At 46.1% G+C, this 18,739-nt stretch overlaps 1 protein-coding gene across 10 annotated transcripts in view; it reads left to right on the forward strand.

The window, feature by feature from the left end:
* UNC80 (unc-80 subunit of NALCN channel complex) overlaps positions 1–18,739 on the forward strand; it is a 184,003-nt gene that overhangs the window by 14,959 nt on the left and 150,305 nt on the right. For all 10 annotated transcript variants that reach the window (XM_075933916.2, XM_089779820.1, XM_089779824.1 and 7 more), the window contains exons 5-8: positions 1,805–1,928; positions 3,039–3,112; positions 3,947–4,086; positions 11,321–11,582. In XM_075933916.2, coding sequence (XP_075790031.2) covers positions 1,805–1,928; positions 3,039–3,112; positions 3,947–4,086; positions 11,321–11,582 — 600 coding nt within the window. The remainder of the gene's footprint in view (positions 1–1,804; positions 1,929–3,038; positions 3,113–3,946; positions 4,087–11,320; positions 11,583–18,739) is intronic.

Below are 18,739 nucleotides of genomic sequence, written 5' to 3' on the forward strand. Positions count from 1 at the left end.
TAAGCCAGCTTTACAGAACTATGTAATCAGGAATTTATTTCCCTGCATACTTTGATTCCTACCTCTTGTTCTTAGCTTCACTGAAGGTCTGGCCTACAGCCTTACTGTTTTAGGGCTAGCATCTTATGTGAAATTGGCTTTTCTCTAGGGTTGCCAGGTGTCCGGTTTTGAACTGGACAGTCCAGTATCTGAGCTTTCTGTTCAGGAAACAAATTGAGAAAATATCAAGGAGAAAATATAAATGTCCGGTATTTTCTAAATAAGATGTAATGTAGATTGTGATGTAATGTCAAGTGTGTCTAGTATTTTTGTTGAAACCATCTGGCAACCCTATTTTTCTCAATCAGCTGTTCCTAGAAAATAGGTTACTAGAAAATGACTATGTTTAACCAGATAGTTGCTAGATAATGCTCACATCCCATTTCTCATCCCCCCTACGTGAATCTGAACTTTCACAGTAAATGTTGTAACTAATTATCCTAACCCTGAAGTGCCTGCACAGGAGGTAAGATTTGGCCAGCTCTCTGGCATGGCCTTTCTGCATTTTGACTCAGGCATTGTGAAGATGTATACCTACTACTCCCTATTCCCTTTACTGAGCAGGTGGGGAGTTAGTAGAGCTTCAGCTACTTATGCATGTGCACACATATCAATCAGCAGAACGGAGCCAGCACTGGAGTGTAAAGTTACTGGTACCCGGTAAAAGGGTAGCACATATTTCCTGTGGCTGGTAGTCTTTGAATCCCAGTTCTTCCCAAAGCTCTTCCAAGCTGACACAGCAACATTTTATCTCTGACTCAGAGCCAGCAGCAAAGACAAAATCTAATCCTGAATAACCAGCATTAACCTCGTGTTCATAATTATACAACTGCAGTGCACAGGGACCAGTGCACCACTAGACTTATCAGATCACAGGGAAAAACAAAATCTTTCTTATACAGTGTTTCTGGGTGCTTTGTCATACAAATACACAATAACTGCCCCCAAAGAGGTCACAAACTCATTTTAGATGGGAAGGGAGTAACAAAGAGTAGGGATGGAAAAAAGTGAGGAAGGAAAATGTTTCCAACAATCAGATCATGGGGCCACTTATTTTTAGTAAAGGCCCTACATACTTGGATCTTGGTTCTGCGAAGATCTACCTGTATATGTAACTAGTTCCATTCACATCAATAGAGCAGCTCACTTGAGTAAAATTACACACATGCATAAATCTTTTCAGCATCATAATTTTGGTATTTAAGTTAAAAATTAGTGGTAATAATAAGAATATATGTTGATACTTGCAAGAATGCTTAGCTTTCCTAAATACATGTGTTTTTAAAATAATTATTATTTTTGGCTTATTTTGTGCAGACAGGCATTGGAGGAAAAGGAAGCCTTAAGGAAAGATTTACATACTAAAGGACCTAAAGCAATAGTCAGAATAATTCATAGAAAGGATTTTGCTGCAATGGTGGGTTGGTTTTTCAGTAGTGGCACAGATCCTGGAAAAATAGGATCAGTATAACTGTGGCCTGGATCCAAACGTCTTTTACTTAGCTTTGTAGTGGGAAATCCATGATGCTTTATTACTAAGCCTTTGGATAGGTATTTATGCCTTCATTGAATAGTTACACTCGTGACTTTTTGACTTACTGCACACAAACAGCTCATATTATATATATTATACGTGATCACGGTTGTTGCTTTCATGGTCTGTGTTGCAGTAGGATAATCAGCACAGACAGAAGATGATGTTCTTCTGGGTCAGTAGATCTAACTAATCCACATATGATAAAATGATCCTATTGTGTCTTTCTAGGAGTCTGACCTGACTTTTCGGCTGGCCAGTGGCCTTGTTATTTGGCAGCCCATGTGGGAGCACAGACAGCCTGAGGTTTCTGCCTTCACTGCTTTGGTTAAGCCAATCAGGAACATTATTACAGGTGTGTGACCTTGCTGTATAGTGACAGATGTTAAGCATCGGAAAGTGCAGTACGGTTGTCCGAGCCCCGTTTGCCATACGTACCGGATCTTGGTACAGTCCTGTATTTTTGTTCCTTATCAAAATAAAACCTCTCATCAAGAAGGCTAATGGCATATTGGCTGCATTAAAAGGAGCATTGCCAGCCGATTGAGGGAAGTGATTATTCCCCTCTATGGGAAATGGTGAGATCTTAGAGGTTTTTAAATCCTGGCTTGACAAAGCCCTGGTTGGAATGATTTAGTCGGGGTTGATACTGATTTGAGTTGGGGGTTAGACTAGATGGGCTTTGGTTCAGGCCCTAACATACCTTCAGTGCTAAGTTTTGACGTATAAAATTTTACATTTTGAAAACATTCCCCATAGAGATGAGCAAACATTGCATTTTTGTTGTGAAAAATTGCAATATCTCGACAGTTTTCATCCTGAATTGAGATGAACAGTAAAAATAATAAATTTTTCACAAAGTCAAAAGTTCATAAAAATTCCAGTTTGGAAATGTCAAAACTTTTCCTATTGAGTCAGTCTGACTTTAAGTTGCATCTGCCAAGTTCTTCATGGGAGCTGTAGTTAAGATGCTAGTGGCCCCATTCTTATCTAGGGCTGTGCTTCCTGGCCAGACTACCTCTCCCGTGATGCAACACAAACTCCCATGTACTGTGTGTGGCTAACTCAGAGAGGAGACCAAAGTGCATCGTGGTCGTAGTAATCTCTCCAAGGAACCCAATCCATAAGAGAACTGGAGCATGAAGCACCTCAACTACAGCTCTCTTGAGATACCCCAGACAGATGCAATATAATGCCGGAATGACTTGGAATGAATGTTTCAATTCAGCTCAACAAAACACAGGGGGCAGAATTTCCCTGCAGAAAATTGTGATTTTGTGGTAACCGTGCTTCCTGAACTTCCCCCCACCCCCAAAGTCGCAGAAAATTGCCAGCCAGCTATAGTTTCCAACCAGTGCAGTGTCTGGTAATGTTAGTGAGGGGGATGCCATTTCCCCCCCAATTGCACAGGGTTTGTTTTGTTAATATCACATGAATATTACGTTTGTTTGTTTTTAAATTCCAGCCAAGAGAAGTTCTCCAACCAGCAACCAGAGCCTGGCTTGTGAATCTCCTAATCTGGACACTGGACACACAGAGGTAGGCCTTTGTCTAGACAACCAATGGGAGCTGAGGGGAGTTGATTTTTTTTTAAATGGATGAGGTGGGAAAGGGATCTTTTGCAGGGAATTTTGAAATGACATTTGGAATAATTATCCTGCATTTTAAATCACTTTAATGTGTTTTAAAAAATCATATCCAATACATTATTTGATTAATTAGCCAACAGTCCTCCAATGCCTCTTAATGCTTTCATTGAATTATGCGTTTTAGAATTGGTTTGATCATTTTCAAGGCTAATCCCCTGCAAAGAATGAGATTGGGGCCCAAGGTAAAGGATCAACAAATAGCTTCCAGGACCTGTGTAAAAAGTGACAACACGTTATCAGTATTAAAGACACATGATAGAGCTAAGAAGAGAGGGCCAGTGCTCTCTATTTTCATTTAAGACACCTTTTTTGGATGACTTGGTGCCATCAAGGTGCTCTATCCAGTCTAAATTACTGCATGTTCAAATTACTGTTTCTTAATTAATATTAATAATATTAGCCACATATCATCATTTATATAATGTGTTTATCTTGCATTAGGCCCTGACCTTGAAAGCAGAAAATAGCTTTCCATTGAAGTCAGTTGAGCTTCACGCAGGTTGAAAGGTCTGCCCCGACGGAATAGTTCATGATAAAATCTCTGGGATGAGAACTCTGTGTTTGCACAATGTTTAAAACATCGAAGCCCCATTCTTGATTGAGTGCCCTCAATGCTATTTTAATAAACAATACTATTGCACCAAGTCCGTATCATAGTCAGAGGTCTAATGTGGAAACCCCAAATCAGTTTTTAAACATTTCTCTTTATTGAAAATATGCTAAGGGACTTCAGGTGGTGTGTGAAACTACCCAGCCAGACGCTGTGCCGCCCCGGGCCACTGTTTCAGGATGTCATCGGGGAAACTCCTTTGATGGAAGTGTTTCATCCCAAACATCCCAAGACAGAGGAGCCCCGCTTTCCAGGTACTCCTGTGAAAAGCTATGTTGGTATAACTGTGGCCTATGTGTTCTAGCCCCACCCCTCCTTGCTTAATCCCGAAAGGATATGTGTTAGAGACAGCCAGAGAGCTTTCTCTCTTCAGCTCGAACTCTAACAGCTCATGATTTTACCTCAGTTCAGTAGTTGATGTACCCTCTGACATGGTGGCTGTCACACTGACTTTATTCCGTCTAATTTACTGGACAGTCCAGCTGGCCTGTTAGGATAGCAATTGCAATGCAATTGGGACAGAACAGGGAACAAGGCCCTTTTGTATTTTTGGATGTTGATTTAAAAAAAAATCCAAACATTAGACTCATTTCTCCTTGACGGGGTAGCTCTTCTGCGGCTTGATCTCTCTTGGCTGCTTTCTGGGTTATTCTTTCCCTGTGGCAGAGTATTTCTGTAGGTCTGTTCCCTTTTAGTGCTGCTTGGCCATTTCCCTGTCTTCATATAAAGGTATTCAGTTCACTTACCGCGGGTTGGCTGGCAGGGGAGCAAAAGAACAACAACTCAAACCTTTTGTCCTCAGCCAGCCTTGCAGGGCTTAGGCAAAGATTTCCAAATGCAGGAGCCTAAATTTAACCTCCTTAAATTTGTATTTGGGGAGATAAAGGTACAGCCAGATTATCAGAAGGGCTGAGTATTCCCGTTAGGACCACATTTTTCTTAGGCTTCTGTTTTTGAAAATGTTGTCCCCTCAAGTTCATTTGGGGAAATTTCAGACCGAAATATTCAAGAGTTTTAAGATTGGAGAACCATCTCCCCAACTGTTTTCTTGAAATACATATAATTGGTATATTTGTCGCTTGCTTGAATGGGTAAAACCATTATTTATGTACTTAATCTAGTTGGGAGTCTTCCCATTGACTTCAGTGAGTTTTGTGTCAGGCCCTGTATAGATACTGGGTTTTTATTTCATTGTATTAACATGATCTGGTTAAAGTAAGTCATCTGTTATTTTCTGAGTACAGGCAGTCCCCAAGTTACACGGATCCGACTTATGTCGGATCCGCAGTTACGAATGGGGATTTTCTCGCCCCGGAGTACTGGAGCGGCGGGACTCCTGATCCTGCCGCCTGCCTTCTCCGGGGCAAGAAAAGCTGCTCCCCATCTCCCTGGTCTGCTGGGGGAGCCAGCAGACCAGGGAGATGCTGAGCAAAGCCGCGGAGGACCCGGGCCGGACCGTGGTGCTGATCTGGAAGCGCCGCGGTCCGGCCCGGGTCCTCCGCCGCTTTGTTCTGCGTCTCCCTGGTCTGCTGGGGGGGGGGGACGCAGCTAGTGCCCCCTCCCCCAGCAGACCAGGGAGACGTGGAGCAAAGCCCAGGGCCTGTGGTAGAGCAGGTGGGGCGCTGCCGGTTGGTCCCGCAGCACCACTCCTTGGCGCTACTGGACCAACCCGGCAGCACCCCAGCTGCTCTGCCCCAGGAGTCCTGATTCAGCCGCTGCTGGTAAGTTTCAGCAGCGGCTGAATCAGGACGCCTGGGGCAGAGCAGCTGGGGTGCTGCAGTAGCGCCGAGGAGCGAGGAGCGGCCGAGCTACTGGACCAACCCAGCAGCACCCGAGCTGCTCTGCCCCAGGCGTCCCCAAGTCAGCCGCTGCTGAAACTGACCAGCGGCTGACTACAGGAAGCCCGAGGCAGAGTTGCTCTGCCCCGGGCTTCCTGGAATCAGCTGCTGATCAGTTTCAGCAGCAGCTGACTTGGGGACGCCTGGGGTTCTTAAGTTGAATCTGTATGTAAGTCGGAACTGGTGTCCAGATTCAGCCGCTGTTGAAACTGATCAGTTTCAGCAGCGGCTGAATCTGGATGCCAGTTCCGACTTACATACAGATTCAACTTAAGAACAAACCTACAGTCCCTATCTTGTACGTAACCCGGGGACTGCCTGTATTGTCTTACTAAATGTAAATTGTTTGTCATGTGTGGCATTGTTCGGCGTGCATCCACACACCCACAGAAAGTAAGGGAGCAGGCAGTCTTTTAGAGGACTGAATCAGGTGACCAGTGCATCCAGCTCATTTGGGTGGTTGCTAAGGAGATGAAGCTTCTGACAGGCTTTGTAGAGAGCTTCATTAATATCTCCTTATTTGGTGAACTCATTGATCAATTAAAACTGAACGGGGAGCTTTGGTTGCCAAGCAACAGACAACTCAGAAACAAATGTTATTTACTCCCGTTATCAACAGTCACCGTATTCCTTTGTCCTTGAGCCCACGACTGAACTAAATATGTCACCCACTCACCCTGCAATTATCAGGCAACAAGAACCTACTTAAATGTATATGGGGTTTAATTCAAAGCAAAGCACAAGATTTCAAATTCTGTTTTTGTGGAAACTCATTCAGCAAACCTCAAGTTTGTGCCTCTGGTATTGGACAAATATTCCTGCCAGTGCTTTTCGTCTGCCAGTATAGACATGGCCTCTGTGGTGTCCTGCATTGACAGAGGCTGGCAGCAAACCATCTCTTGTGGATTTGCTTGGGCATTTTCGTTGTGAATGAACACATTTCTCTGAGATGACTCCTTCCCAACAAATGTATTCCAGGAAGAAACTGCCATTCTACCCTGATTGCAGGCTGGGTCAGCGTTGCAAACCTTTTGCTCAAGTCTTCTTAACTGGATATACCTGCCTTAGAATGCTCACATGGCTTATATTATGTTTATTATTATTATTTATCTTACCATAGTGCCTCAGTGCCCCAGTCATAGACTAAGATGGGGTGGGCAATAATTTTTGATATATTTTTTGATGGGGGGCACTTTTCTGTGGAGTCTGTGATGGAAGTTGGATGCAGAAGGGAGCTTGGGGTACGGGATTGGGGTGTAATGAAGCTTGGGGAGGAAGTTTAGGTAAAAGAGGGGTTGTGACCTGGGACAGGGGCTTGGGATGCAGGCTCTGGGAGGGAGTATGGGTGCATGGGAGGATCCTGATCTTGGCGGAGGGGTGTAGGAGGGATTGCTGGATCTGGGAGGAAGATGTGACCTGGGGCATGTGGGCAGGGGAGGTGCAGAGGGTTTGGGTGGTGACCTGTGGCAGGGGGTCAGTGTGCAGGAGAGGCCCAGGACTGGGGCGAGGGTATGGGTGCAGGAGAGGATTCTGACCTGGAGGAGTGTTGCAGGGCCTGGGAGGGAGTTGTGACATGGGGTAGGTGGGGTTGCAGAGGATTTGAGTGGTGACGTAGGGAAAGGGGTAGAGGTGTGGGAAGGGGTGGGGCACTGCATGGCTCTGGCCAGAAGGTGCTTACTTAGGCCTCTCCTGGCCAGCAGGACCGTCAGACAGGCTCCCTGCCTGCCCCAGATGCTCAAAGCGGTTGGCTGCTGGTGCCATTTGCCTCTCTGTACCGTGTGCTGCAGATAGTGGGGAAGACTCTGTGCGCTGCCCCTAGTCCAGTCATCCCAGTGCCCAGTTTTCCAGCTTGTGGGAGCTGCAATGATTGGACCGGAGGCAGGGGCAGCCTGCAAAATCTCCCACTCACCCCGTCGCACAGTGCAGAGAGGCACATGGAGCAGACAGCCACTTTGAGCAGCCTGGGACGGCAGCCTGCCTGGCAATCCCAGTGGCCCTTGTACATTTCAAAGGACTAGGTGCAGTGGGAAACCTGCATTAGTGGGGACTGAAGCCCTTGGACTAGGACCATGTTGTGCTAGGTGCTGTACAAACAGAACAAACCACAGTCCCTGCCCCCCAGACACTTTACAGTCTAAGGGCTTAGTTCACTGCGAGGTGGGCTTTGAATCTATCTTGCATTAGCCTGCTGCAGACTGACTGTCCACACGGCCCTTGCTGACACACATTAACAGTTCTACCCCTGACCAGAGCAAAGCACATAAACACACTGTTAAAGTGCATCAGTATGGTCCCCATGGGCAGCTTGTCTGCAGCAGGCTAGTGTGGGGTAGATTCACACCCCAGCTTGGAGTGAACTAATTCTTCATGTAGACAACCTCTATTGTTAGACAAGAGATAATAAATGGATACAGATAGATTGGATGGGAAGTACCAGGAAACAATGAGACAATATTGGTCATCCTTGTAGCAGTGGTCTCAGCACACCAGCAGCCTAACCCTGTTGAATGTCTTGTATCCTGTTAAGCTGTATTCCAGCAATGCGCTGAAATGTATATGTAACTTTAACTACTAGCACAGACCCACTGAAGACTGTGGAACTACTTATGTTCTTATGGTTTGCTGGATTGTGGCGTTAGGCTGGTCAGTTCCAGGCTGGGTGTCCAACATACAGATATGGATATTCAGCCAGGGTGCCTGCCTTTCAAAGCTTGCCGTCCACTGTGCTCTGTCGCCTTGTCAATATTAATTTGGTAAATATTGTTAGCTGTTGGGATTTGTCCCAAATGCACAAGAACACTATTCATGAAGCAGTTACTGACTAGCTACTCTTGTGTCTTACAGACAATTAAAAAAGGGTAACAAGTGCTCAGGTTACACACTTCTGTTTCAAGAACGGCATCCAGAAATCTTTTTGATTATAAGACTGAACAGATAGAATCATAGTACACTAGAACTGGAAAGGACCTTGAGAGGTCATTGAGGTCCCCTGCCCTCACGGCAGGACCAAGCACCGCCTAGACCATCCCTGATAGGTCTGTCCAACCTGCTCTTAAATATCTCCAGAGATGGAGATTCCACAACCCCCCTAGGCAATTTATTCCAGTGTTTAATCACCCGGACAGGAGTTTTTTCTGATGTCCAACCTAAACCTCCCTTGCTGCAGTTTAAGCCCATTGCTTCTTGTCTTATCCTCAGAGGCCAAGAAGAACAATTTTTCTCCCTCCTCCTTGTGACACCCTTTTAGATACCTGAAAACTACTATCATGTCTCATCTCAGTCTTCTCCTTCCCAAACTAAACAAGCCCAATTCTTTCAGTCTTCCCTCATAGGTCATGTTCTCTAGACCTTCAGTCATTCGTGTGGCTCTTCTCTGGACCTTTTCCAATTTCTCCACATCTTTCTTGGAATGTGGTGCCCAGAACTGGACACAGTACTCCAGCTGAGGCCTAATCAGCGCAAAGTAGAGTGGAAGAATGACTTCTCTTGCTCACAACACACCTGTTAATGCAGCCCAGAATCATGTTTGCTTTGGTGTTCTATGATTTGGTGTCCCATCAAGGCAATGTGGAGATCAAGCCCCATCATAGCATGGGGCTCCCACCTTATGACCCTGACCTTGCCTTCTCACTGTGGCTCCATCTGCTACTTAGATTGGTGATGGCAGGGGAACCCCCTTCCCACCTAGAGGGCCGGGATGGCAGCAAAGCAGTCTCCCACTACGTACTCCAGGCCTGGGTTTGTGTATAGGTGTGTGGGCCAGGTTTCCTCGCTTTTCTCTCCTTGCTATCTAGAGTGCTCTGCTGGGGCCGTGTCCACCCCGTCTCAGAGCAGTTGTTTTCTGCTGTCTGCAGACGTCACTGTATCAGTTACAATCAGATCAAATTTCCAAACTTTCCTTTGCAACTCTGAGGGCTTAGAATTTTTTCTAATGAAAACTGAGATTCTGATTTGAATGCCTCCTCCAGATGCTGGGGCACTAAGCACAGGCCTGGGGTGCCTATGCTTTAACATGGACCCGGTGGATCTCAGCAACATAGAATCTTGCCAGCAAGTGCTATTGCATCATGGGCAAAAAGTTCCTTTGGGGCCACACAAAGTTTGCAGCTTATCAGTGAAAGGTGGTTTGGGGCTTAGCCTTTTTAGTATTTTTTGATGGTTTTATTCAAAATGAAGCTTACATGTGCAGGAGTGAGAATTCACGGTTCACATGCACTTAGTGCATTCACTTAACATTTTTTAGAATGTTTAATCTGCGGAAGGTACTGAGCTGGGGTGTGTCGGATAATTTTGTTGCAGAAAACATTCCATGTTTCCCATTCTTAGTGAAAGAACCATTTTGCCTGGGCTCCGTTGGCATGCTGTCATGGCTGTAAGGATAATCTCAGCTTAATAGAAGAATCAGGGCATGACCTTTCCGACTCAATAGTTCATTCTTGTCTCTCTGTGCATGACGTTCAAGTTTGGAAACTAAAACACCAGGGAAGTTTCACACTAAAAACTTGTAAGGAAGATGAAATGCGTCATGTTTTCTAGTAGCCCGGGGCAAAAATGGAGGTCATCTTATGTAGCAGTAGCACTTCCTCACTTGAGAACCACCAGATCCACTTAAATTAGTATAAGTGATTATTTTACTGGGAATTCTCATCATGCTGACATTTCTTTTAGTAACAGCTGACTGTGTAACACCCCCTTCTCCCCCTCCCCCCCCCCCCCCCACTTCTCCCACCAGATCCTGGCCAGCAGAGGTTTGAATCTGCTACTGCATCCTGCTGGAGGAATTAGTCATTTATTGCAGTGGTCTAGGCTTGTGCTTTTTCAGCATTGATTTAGGATTGCATCCCTGTGCAAGGTGGCATCTAAGCACATGCTTAACTAAACATGTGCTTGAGTTTCACTGGAGACTTCAAGTTAAGCACATATTTAAGTGCTTTCAAAAGCAAGGATGCTTTCCTGAACCAGTGTCTTAGTCCTGTATTCAAATCTCTCTGTTAGCCAACAGTATCAATTAAGCATCCTGGTAACTGGAACGTAGCTTAGAGTTCTGCAGGTCTGAGGAGACTGGAAGGGGCTTTAATACTCTCTCTTTAATGAGCTGGGATTTTAAGCCCACTGTAGAGAGAGAGTGACAACGTCTCTCCCTTTTTCAGTCTGTAACTATTTCTTAGTGGCTGGCAAATGGCGCATTATTAGTGCTGGGCTCTGGAGTGACTTCAGTTTGCCAAACTGAAGGGTAAGACAGTGATGGTTTCCATCTACAAGAGGGAAGCTAATCGTATGGAGCAGTAGAGTGAATGATGAAAAGGCAACCCCTAAGGGTGGCTGCAATAAAAGGGCCCACGGCCAGCTTGCAGGTTTGGGATCTGGGGCAGTGTTGACATTTGGCCTTGGGATGGAGCCCGGCCTCTGAATCCTGGCAAGTGGGCAAGGCTCCAGCGCAAGCTGAACAGCTGTTTTGCAGTTTTTAGTCTCATAAACCTGAGTCAGCTGACCCAGGCCCTGCGCCTCTGTTCCCTGGGATTTTTTAGTGCAGCATAGACCAGCTCTATGAGTCTTTCTGGAGGGAACCCTTAGGCAGAACTCTGTACCTCTAGGGAAGTTAATAGCCATCACTAATTTCTAATGTTGCTTCATTCATTATTTGGAACAGGGTCTCATTGGTAATCCCGCCTTGCCAAAAGTCTCGCTATGCCACCTATTTTGATGTGGCAGTACTACGCTGCCTGCTGCAGCCACACTGGTCTGAGGAAGGCACACAGTGGTCTCTGATGTATTATCTGCAAAGGCTGAGGCATATGCTGGAGGAGAAGCCAGAGAAGCCACCTGAGCCGGAAACCATGCACCTGCCAAGGCCCCGCAGCAGTTCCATGGTCGCTGCGGCACCCTCTCTGGTGAACACCCACAAAACTCAGGTAAGAGACCATCGCTTGGTCTCATTCGGTAACTCTTTAGAGACATGGCAGGATTAGTAGTGATTCAGCACTTTGGTTTTAATTATAACATAAACTGTGGTGAAGTCACTTGTCGCATGGGAAATGTTGATATGTGGATTGCATAGATAGTCTTACTGCCCTGGAATTCAGCATTCAGGTCTATTTTAAGAATATACTATATTGCTAGTCCCAGAGAAATGAAAATAATACTTATCACAGTTTCAATACAGTATTCTCCTTGAAACATGACACAAGCCCATCTTCTTTAAGACATTGCAACAAATTGCACACAGTGGGGTGGGAACACATCAAAGTACAGATTTTTCAGAGGGTTCATCAAACACAAGAATAGATTGGGACATGTAATGGTTCTGTAGGATAATACTTTCATATTTATGCTGCCCTCTCTTGCATCTGCTTAAAGTCACCACTTGCTCTTGTGTGTGTAATTTCCTGAATGCCAGTGCAGTAATAAAGTTGTTCTCAGCACAGCAGTAGTGTGGAGGGATGTGTTGTCTACATCAGCTAGCCATCATAGTGGAGTTCTGGAATCAGTGTTAATGTACCTGACAAGAGATCTCCTAGCAATGTAGCAAGATCTACGTCTCCCACCTTCACATTCTCAGGTTCTACCTGGTTTTTAAATAGTTTTGCTCCCACAGGAGAACCTTTCATTCTGTTGTTCTTTACTAACATTTTTGTTTAAGCCATTTGGTTATTCATAGTTAACATTGCATGTATTTTACTGTGCTAGTTGATTGGGTTTTGTTTGCTTGTTTGTTTTTTGACTGGATCTTTTGATCATTGATGTGAGGGTTCCATTCAGAACAACACTTTTTTCCATGGCTAGACTACTAGATTGTTAATGTTGACTTTCTCATCAAAGTCTCATTCGTTTTGTTATATGCTACATGGAATCAGTCCCTGTTAAAATGGAAGGGTTTAATAAACAAAGCAGCTGCAACGTCCTCACAGCTGGAGTTTCAGCTGTTTCTGACTTGTTCACCCTGTCTGGTTTCTATATAGCAGTGGTTTTCAGCCTTTTTTCTACTGTGAATCCCCAAAAAATGTTGAACGGAGAAACGGACCCCTTGGGGAATCTTAGCAAGCCAGAGGTTGAAAACCATTGCTCTATAACACACAGTGACGTCTGGTGGCTGATTAATATTCAACAAGTAAACATGTGAGAATGTCAGTAATTGAGGCAGATGTGATGGACTTAGGCTTCTGAGGCATGGAGATGGAAGAAGTCATGTTCTACTCTATTTTTCTGTCTACTTAGCATGTCTTTCTCTCTCAGGAAGGTCTGTGGGCTGAGAATTCATTAACTAGTGAGTGACTCAGGGTATGTCTACACTACAAAGTTAGTTCGAACTAACGGACGTTAGTTCGAACTAACTTTCATAGGCGCTACACTAGCGCTCCGTTAGTTCGAATTTAATTCGAACTAACGGAGCGCTTAGTTCGAACTAGGTAATCCTCATTCCACGAGGATTAAGCCTAGTTCGAACTTACTAGTTCTAATTAAGGGCTGTGTAGACCCTTAATTCGAACTAGTGGGAGGCTAGCCTTCCCCAGGTTTCCCTGGTGGCCACTCTGGTCAACACCAGGGAAACTCATTTGCCCCCCTCCCGGCCTCGGACCCCTTAAAGGGGCACGGCCTGGCTACGGTGCCCGAGCCAGGTGCAAGCCTGCGAGCACCCAGCCAGCAGACCCTGCACCTGGCACGGCTTGAGCCACCCACCCGATGCCCCCCCATCCCTCCCCCTCTTCCCGGGACCAGGCTGGCGGCTCCCAGGAGGCGGGCAAGAGGCGGGCACCCGCCTGGGCTAGTGCGGACATCGTGGACCTCGTCCACGACCTCCACACTAGGCACAGGAAAGTGGCCGTCTAGGGCAGGAGAGCTGCCAGCCTGGCCACCCAGGAGCAGGTGTGCATGAAAATCAAGGTGGTCCACTGAGACCCCCGACCCTGAGCCCTGAGCTTACAATGGCCGTCCTGGGTCAGACCAAAGGTCCATCTAGCCCAGTAGCCTGTCTGCCAACAGAGGCCAACCCTAGGGACCCTGGAGGGGATGGACCGAAGACAGTGACCAAGCCATTTGTCTCGTGCCATCCCTCTCCAGCCTTCCACAAACCTTGGGCAGGGATACCACTCCCACCCCCTGGCTAATAGCACTCCATGGACCCAACCTCCATGACTTGATCTCACGTCCCTTTAAACTCTGTTCTAGTTCTAGCCTTCACAGCCTCCTGCAGCAAGGAGTTCCACAGGTTGACTCTTTGCTTTGTGAAGAACAACTTTCTGTTACTAGTTTGAAGCCTGCTACCCATTCCTTTCCTCTGGTGTCCTCTAGTCCTTCTTTATGGGAACTAATGAAGAACTTTTCTGTATGCACCCTCTCCACCCAACTCCTGCTTTTAGAGACCTCTATCCTGTCTCCCCTCCGTCTCCTCTTTTCTAAGCTGAAAAGTCCCAGTCTCTTTAGCCTCTCTTCATATGGGACCTGTTCCCAACCCCTGATCATTTTAGTTGCTCTCCCCATCCCACCCTCTCTCTTCCCCTCTCCCACCTCCTTTTCCCAGTCTCCCCCAGTTTTGTTCAATAAAGACATTCCATTTTTTAACACAATTGTCCTTTATTTTGTACATCAAGAAGAGGGGCTAGGGAAGGGTAAGTGGAAGGAGGTGAGGGAGGAATGGGGTAAGCACCCTCGATGGGGAGGACTGGGCTGGCTCTGCGGGCTTCTGGGGGTGGAAGCTCTCCTGCAGCCCCCCAATTAACCCCTCCCCCCGAATGGCAGCCTGCGGCAAGTGCAGCCGGTCTGATGGCCGAGTGCTGTGATGTGCCCAGTGTGGGTACTCCGGGCAATCCAAGCCAGGACTGGTTTGTAAGCGGGGCACCCTGAGAACTATCTCTCCGGGGTGGGGGTCGGGACCCTTTAAGCACAGCCCTTGGCTAGCCTGAGACAGCATCTCCACGCTCTAAGTCCTCCTGTGATGCCCTGCCGGCACTGCTTCCGGCCATCCTTAAGCCTGGTTCAGGGTCCACTTAATGTGGACGCGCTAGTTCGAATTAGCAAAACGCTAGTTCGAACTAGTTTTTAGTTCTAGATGCGTTAGTTCGAATTAGCTTAGTTCGAATTAACTAATTCGAACTAAGTTAGTTCGAATTAGCGCTGTAGTGTAGACATACCCTCAGGGTGCTAAGATGAACAAGCAGGCTAGCCGCATATTTTTTTACATTTACAGTGGGAGCCCATCAAGTTGCATTCTTCCTCTGCTTTTGCTTTTCCAATAGAAAATCAAGCTTTCTGAATAAAATATTGGGTGCCTATGCTTAGACATTGTACATTTAAAATGGCATCCTTAAATTGGTTCTGAGTTCATGGCCTCTTCTTAGTAGGGCTTCTTGCTACAACATAGGGGAGACACACACTTTTAAAGTAACAGCACTGTGTCTTCTCTGTCATCTGCTCCTTTTAGCTTCAACTGATGTTAGACACGGCGGCAGAAAGAGCTGCACAGAAATCAGTTGAGGAACAAGCAAGTAGGTTTAATGTTGGCATGTAGAGAGAGGGTGTGTCTAGACCAGCGGTTGTCAAACTTTTTGGGCTCCGGAGCCCTTTACATGCGTAAAAATTTATGTGGAGCCCCAGTGGTCCACTGATTGTGTGTGTTGTACCTATTGATGTTTCCAATTTGTCAACCTTGCGGAGCCCCTGGAGACGTCTGGCAGAGCCCTGTGGCTCTGCAGAGCACAGTTTGAGAAACACCGGTCTAGACTACAAGGTTTTTTTTTCGAAAAAAGTGGCTGTTTTTTGAAAAAAACTTCCCCTGCATCTAGACTGCTGCCACGTTCTCTCAAAAGTAAATTGAAAGAACGCGGCAGTTTTTTCGACCGTGGAAAACCTCGTTTTACGAGGAATAACGCCTTTTTTCGAAAGTGCTCTTTTGAAAAAAGGCACTATGTAATGCAAACTGTGCTTTTTCGAAAGAGAGCATCCAGACAGCCTGAGTGCTCTCTCTCAAAAAAGTGGCTTGCTTTTTCGAAAGTACTGGTTGTAGTCTAGATGCTCTTTTTCAAAAGAGGCTTTTGCAAAAGTATCTTTCGAAAAAGCCTCTTTCAAAAGAGGCTTGCAGTCTAGACATAGCCTATGTGAGGTTGCCATGTAACTTATTCCACATTCCTGAGCTTCAGCATGGCTGTCAAGCAGGCCATTTAGATAGGAAATATAATGTAAAATATAATTCTGGTGCATATTGCAGCAAATTAGTTCTGATCAAATTATTAGAATCTTATATATCTCGAGAGAATCTCAGTTCAGGCTGTAGTGAACAGCTCAAGGATATATTGAATATTTCATGCAGTATGCAGAGAATTATGTATCCTGATCCATGTTGCTAAGCAAAGCGGCAAGTGAATGAAGGCTACAAATACTTTCTCCCTGCCTTTATTAGAGGAGTCTAAGTCGACATGTATTTCAGTGTAAGGAAAAATCATCAGTACATCTGTATGCAGTGAATCCAGCACAGGGATGGAATTAGGAAATGAAATGTTTGAGGGCTTGTAAAGCTGTACAGCTTTGCAAGAACACTGCAGGAGCTCAGAGAAAAAAAAAAACCCTAAACATAAAAACAGCACAGTTGAAATGACTAGATGTAATGGTAATTTATACCCAAGAGTTTCAAGTGTAATACTCAGAAGTTGATAGCATTACTCATGAATTGGTAGCTAAACAGGCAGATGCAGGGTGATAGGAGAAAAAATATATAGGAACAGCCTCACTGAAAGATCTGCTGTGATGGTAACCACATTTTTAACCAGCCTTCAACATTAAACGAGGCTATATCCCATACTGTATATGGTTAAGATGACTGTGTAACTCAATTCAGATACAGTGGTTTTAATAGCTGACTGGTCTTCAGAGCAGGGGTCATGATTTCCTATGTGTGTGCATAGTTTCTAGCACAACTGGACCTGATTTTTGATTGGGTACTCTTTGCCACCCCAGTGTGATTCAGTCTCTGATGCACAGTGATAATAATCCTGAGTTAAATTTGTGTAGTGTTTTCCATCCACACGCATCCCAAAGCATTTTGCAACACAAGAGCCTAATCCCAGGAATTGCTGAGTGCCCTCAGCTGCCACAGATGTTAAAGGGAGCTGAGAGTGTGCAGCACCAGAACTGAACCTGGTTAATTTTTATTGGATTTACCTGTCATGTGCCACTTGTAATCTGCCATCAGATTTGCAGATGTGAAACACCATGTGTCTAATTTGGCCAAATGTCACTCGTACTAAAAGAATGCTCCCCCTGAAAAAGAGCTATCCTCGGAGGTATCATGTATCAATCTCTAAAGCCGGAAAACAGGATGAAGAGAAAACAGTTTCAGTGGCCCTGGTCCTGAAAACAGTTAAACGCATGCTTGACTATATTAATGTGAGTACAGGCAGTCCCCGGGTTACGTACAAGATAGGGACTGTAGGTTTGTTTTTAAGTTGAATCTGTATGTAAGTCGGAACTGGCGTCCAGATTCAGCCGCTGCTGAAACTGATCAGTTTCAACAGCGGCTGAATCTGGACGCCAGTTCTGACTTACATACAGATTCAACTTAAGAACCCCAGGCATCCCCAAGTCAGCTGCTGCTGAAACTGATCAGCGGCTGATTCTAGGAATCAGACCAGGGGGACAGGGAGCAAAGCGGCGGAACACGCGGGCAGCGTACAGCCAAGACGTGTCTGGGCTGTCAGCTGACCGCGCGCTCCGCGGCTTGGCTCTGCTTTGCTCTGCTTTGCCCTCCCCCCCCCCCAGGTCTGCAGACCAGGGGGACAGGGGGGCAAAGCAGAGCAAAGCAGAGCCAAGCCGCGGAGCACGTGGGCAGCGGACAGCCCTGTCCGCTGCCCGCGTGTTCCGCCGCTTTGCTTCCTTTCCCTGGTCTGCTGGAGACCAGGGAGAGGGCCCCGTTCGTAACTGCGGATCCGACTTAAGTCGGATCCGCGTAACTCGGGGACTGCCTGTAGTTCCACTGCCTTCAGAGGGACCAGTCTAGGGTTGCCAAATGGTTGAAACAAAAATACCAAACACCCCCCCCCCCAAAAAAAAAACGGGAAAAAATTCTGTTGAAGGGGGAAAAAAAGGGAGGGAGACCAAAGTTATTGAGAAAAAAAAGGACTCCAAGGACTTATTAAGACAAAAAAAACCCTAAAATTAAACAGCATTAAAACAGCATGTCCCCTTTAAGAGTGAGTGCAGGGATAGGAACAGGGGAGCGGTTGAGCGCTAAGACCCCGGGAAAAGCATTGCTTCCCCTAGGTCTTTTGGCTGGCAGCCATTTTGTGCTGGCAATCTTGGGGAACCAGGTAAGCATGGGGGCTGGGGTCGTGGGGCTGGGGGTGTTGGGAGCTGGGGGGGGGGGGGCAGAGGCTGGGCGCTGAGTGTTTGTAGGTTGCCAGGTGCCCGTCATTTTCGCCTCCTGACCAGGGAAAAATTCAGAAAATACCCAACATTTTAGGTCTCCAGTATTCTCTGAATTTTTTTACTGGACAGGAACCGAAAATACCAGACTGTCTGGGTGAATACCGGACACCTGGCAACCCTAGACCAGTCCTATAAGTAAAGTTACACACACGCTTGTAGAACGGGGCCTGAAGTAGCCAGGACCTGAACCTGCAGACATCACTTCATTGCTCAGTGAGCTGCAGCCATCTCTGAAGTGACAGGCAGGATTTTTTTAACATCACACAGCAACATTGCACAGTAATTCTGGCGAGGGAATGAAGAGAGAAGCTTCTCCAGCTGAAACAATGGAGTGATATTTAGTCATGCAGAATGTCATTACCTACATGGGATTTGATTATGTCACAGGAACTAGCCATTCTGCTCCTGGGTCAGGTGCCAGATCATCTTTAATGACCACAAGCAGACAGAGCCAGTCTTCATGCTTGTCTGGAAGCATGCCTCCTCCTGCAGCAAAGCCTTCCTCACCGTCATATGGTTATAGTAGCTGAGGCACAAGAAGAAAATCTGCTGAGTTTCCAGTCCGCCAGGGCTGTGTCTACACTGGCATGAATTTCCGGAAATGCTTAAAACGGAATACTATTCTGTTTTCAGTTTTTCCGGAAAAGGAGCATCT

Source organism: Pelodiscus sinensis, chromosome 7 (genome assembly GCF_052426305.1).
Source record: "Pelodiscus sinensis isolate ZL-2025 chromosome 7, ASM5242630v1, whole genome shotgun sequence".
Taxonomy (NCBI): Eukaryota; Metazoa; Chordata; order Testudines; family Trionychidae; genus Pelodiscus; species Pelodiscus sinensis.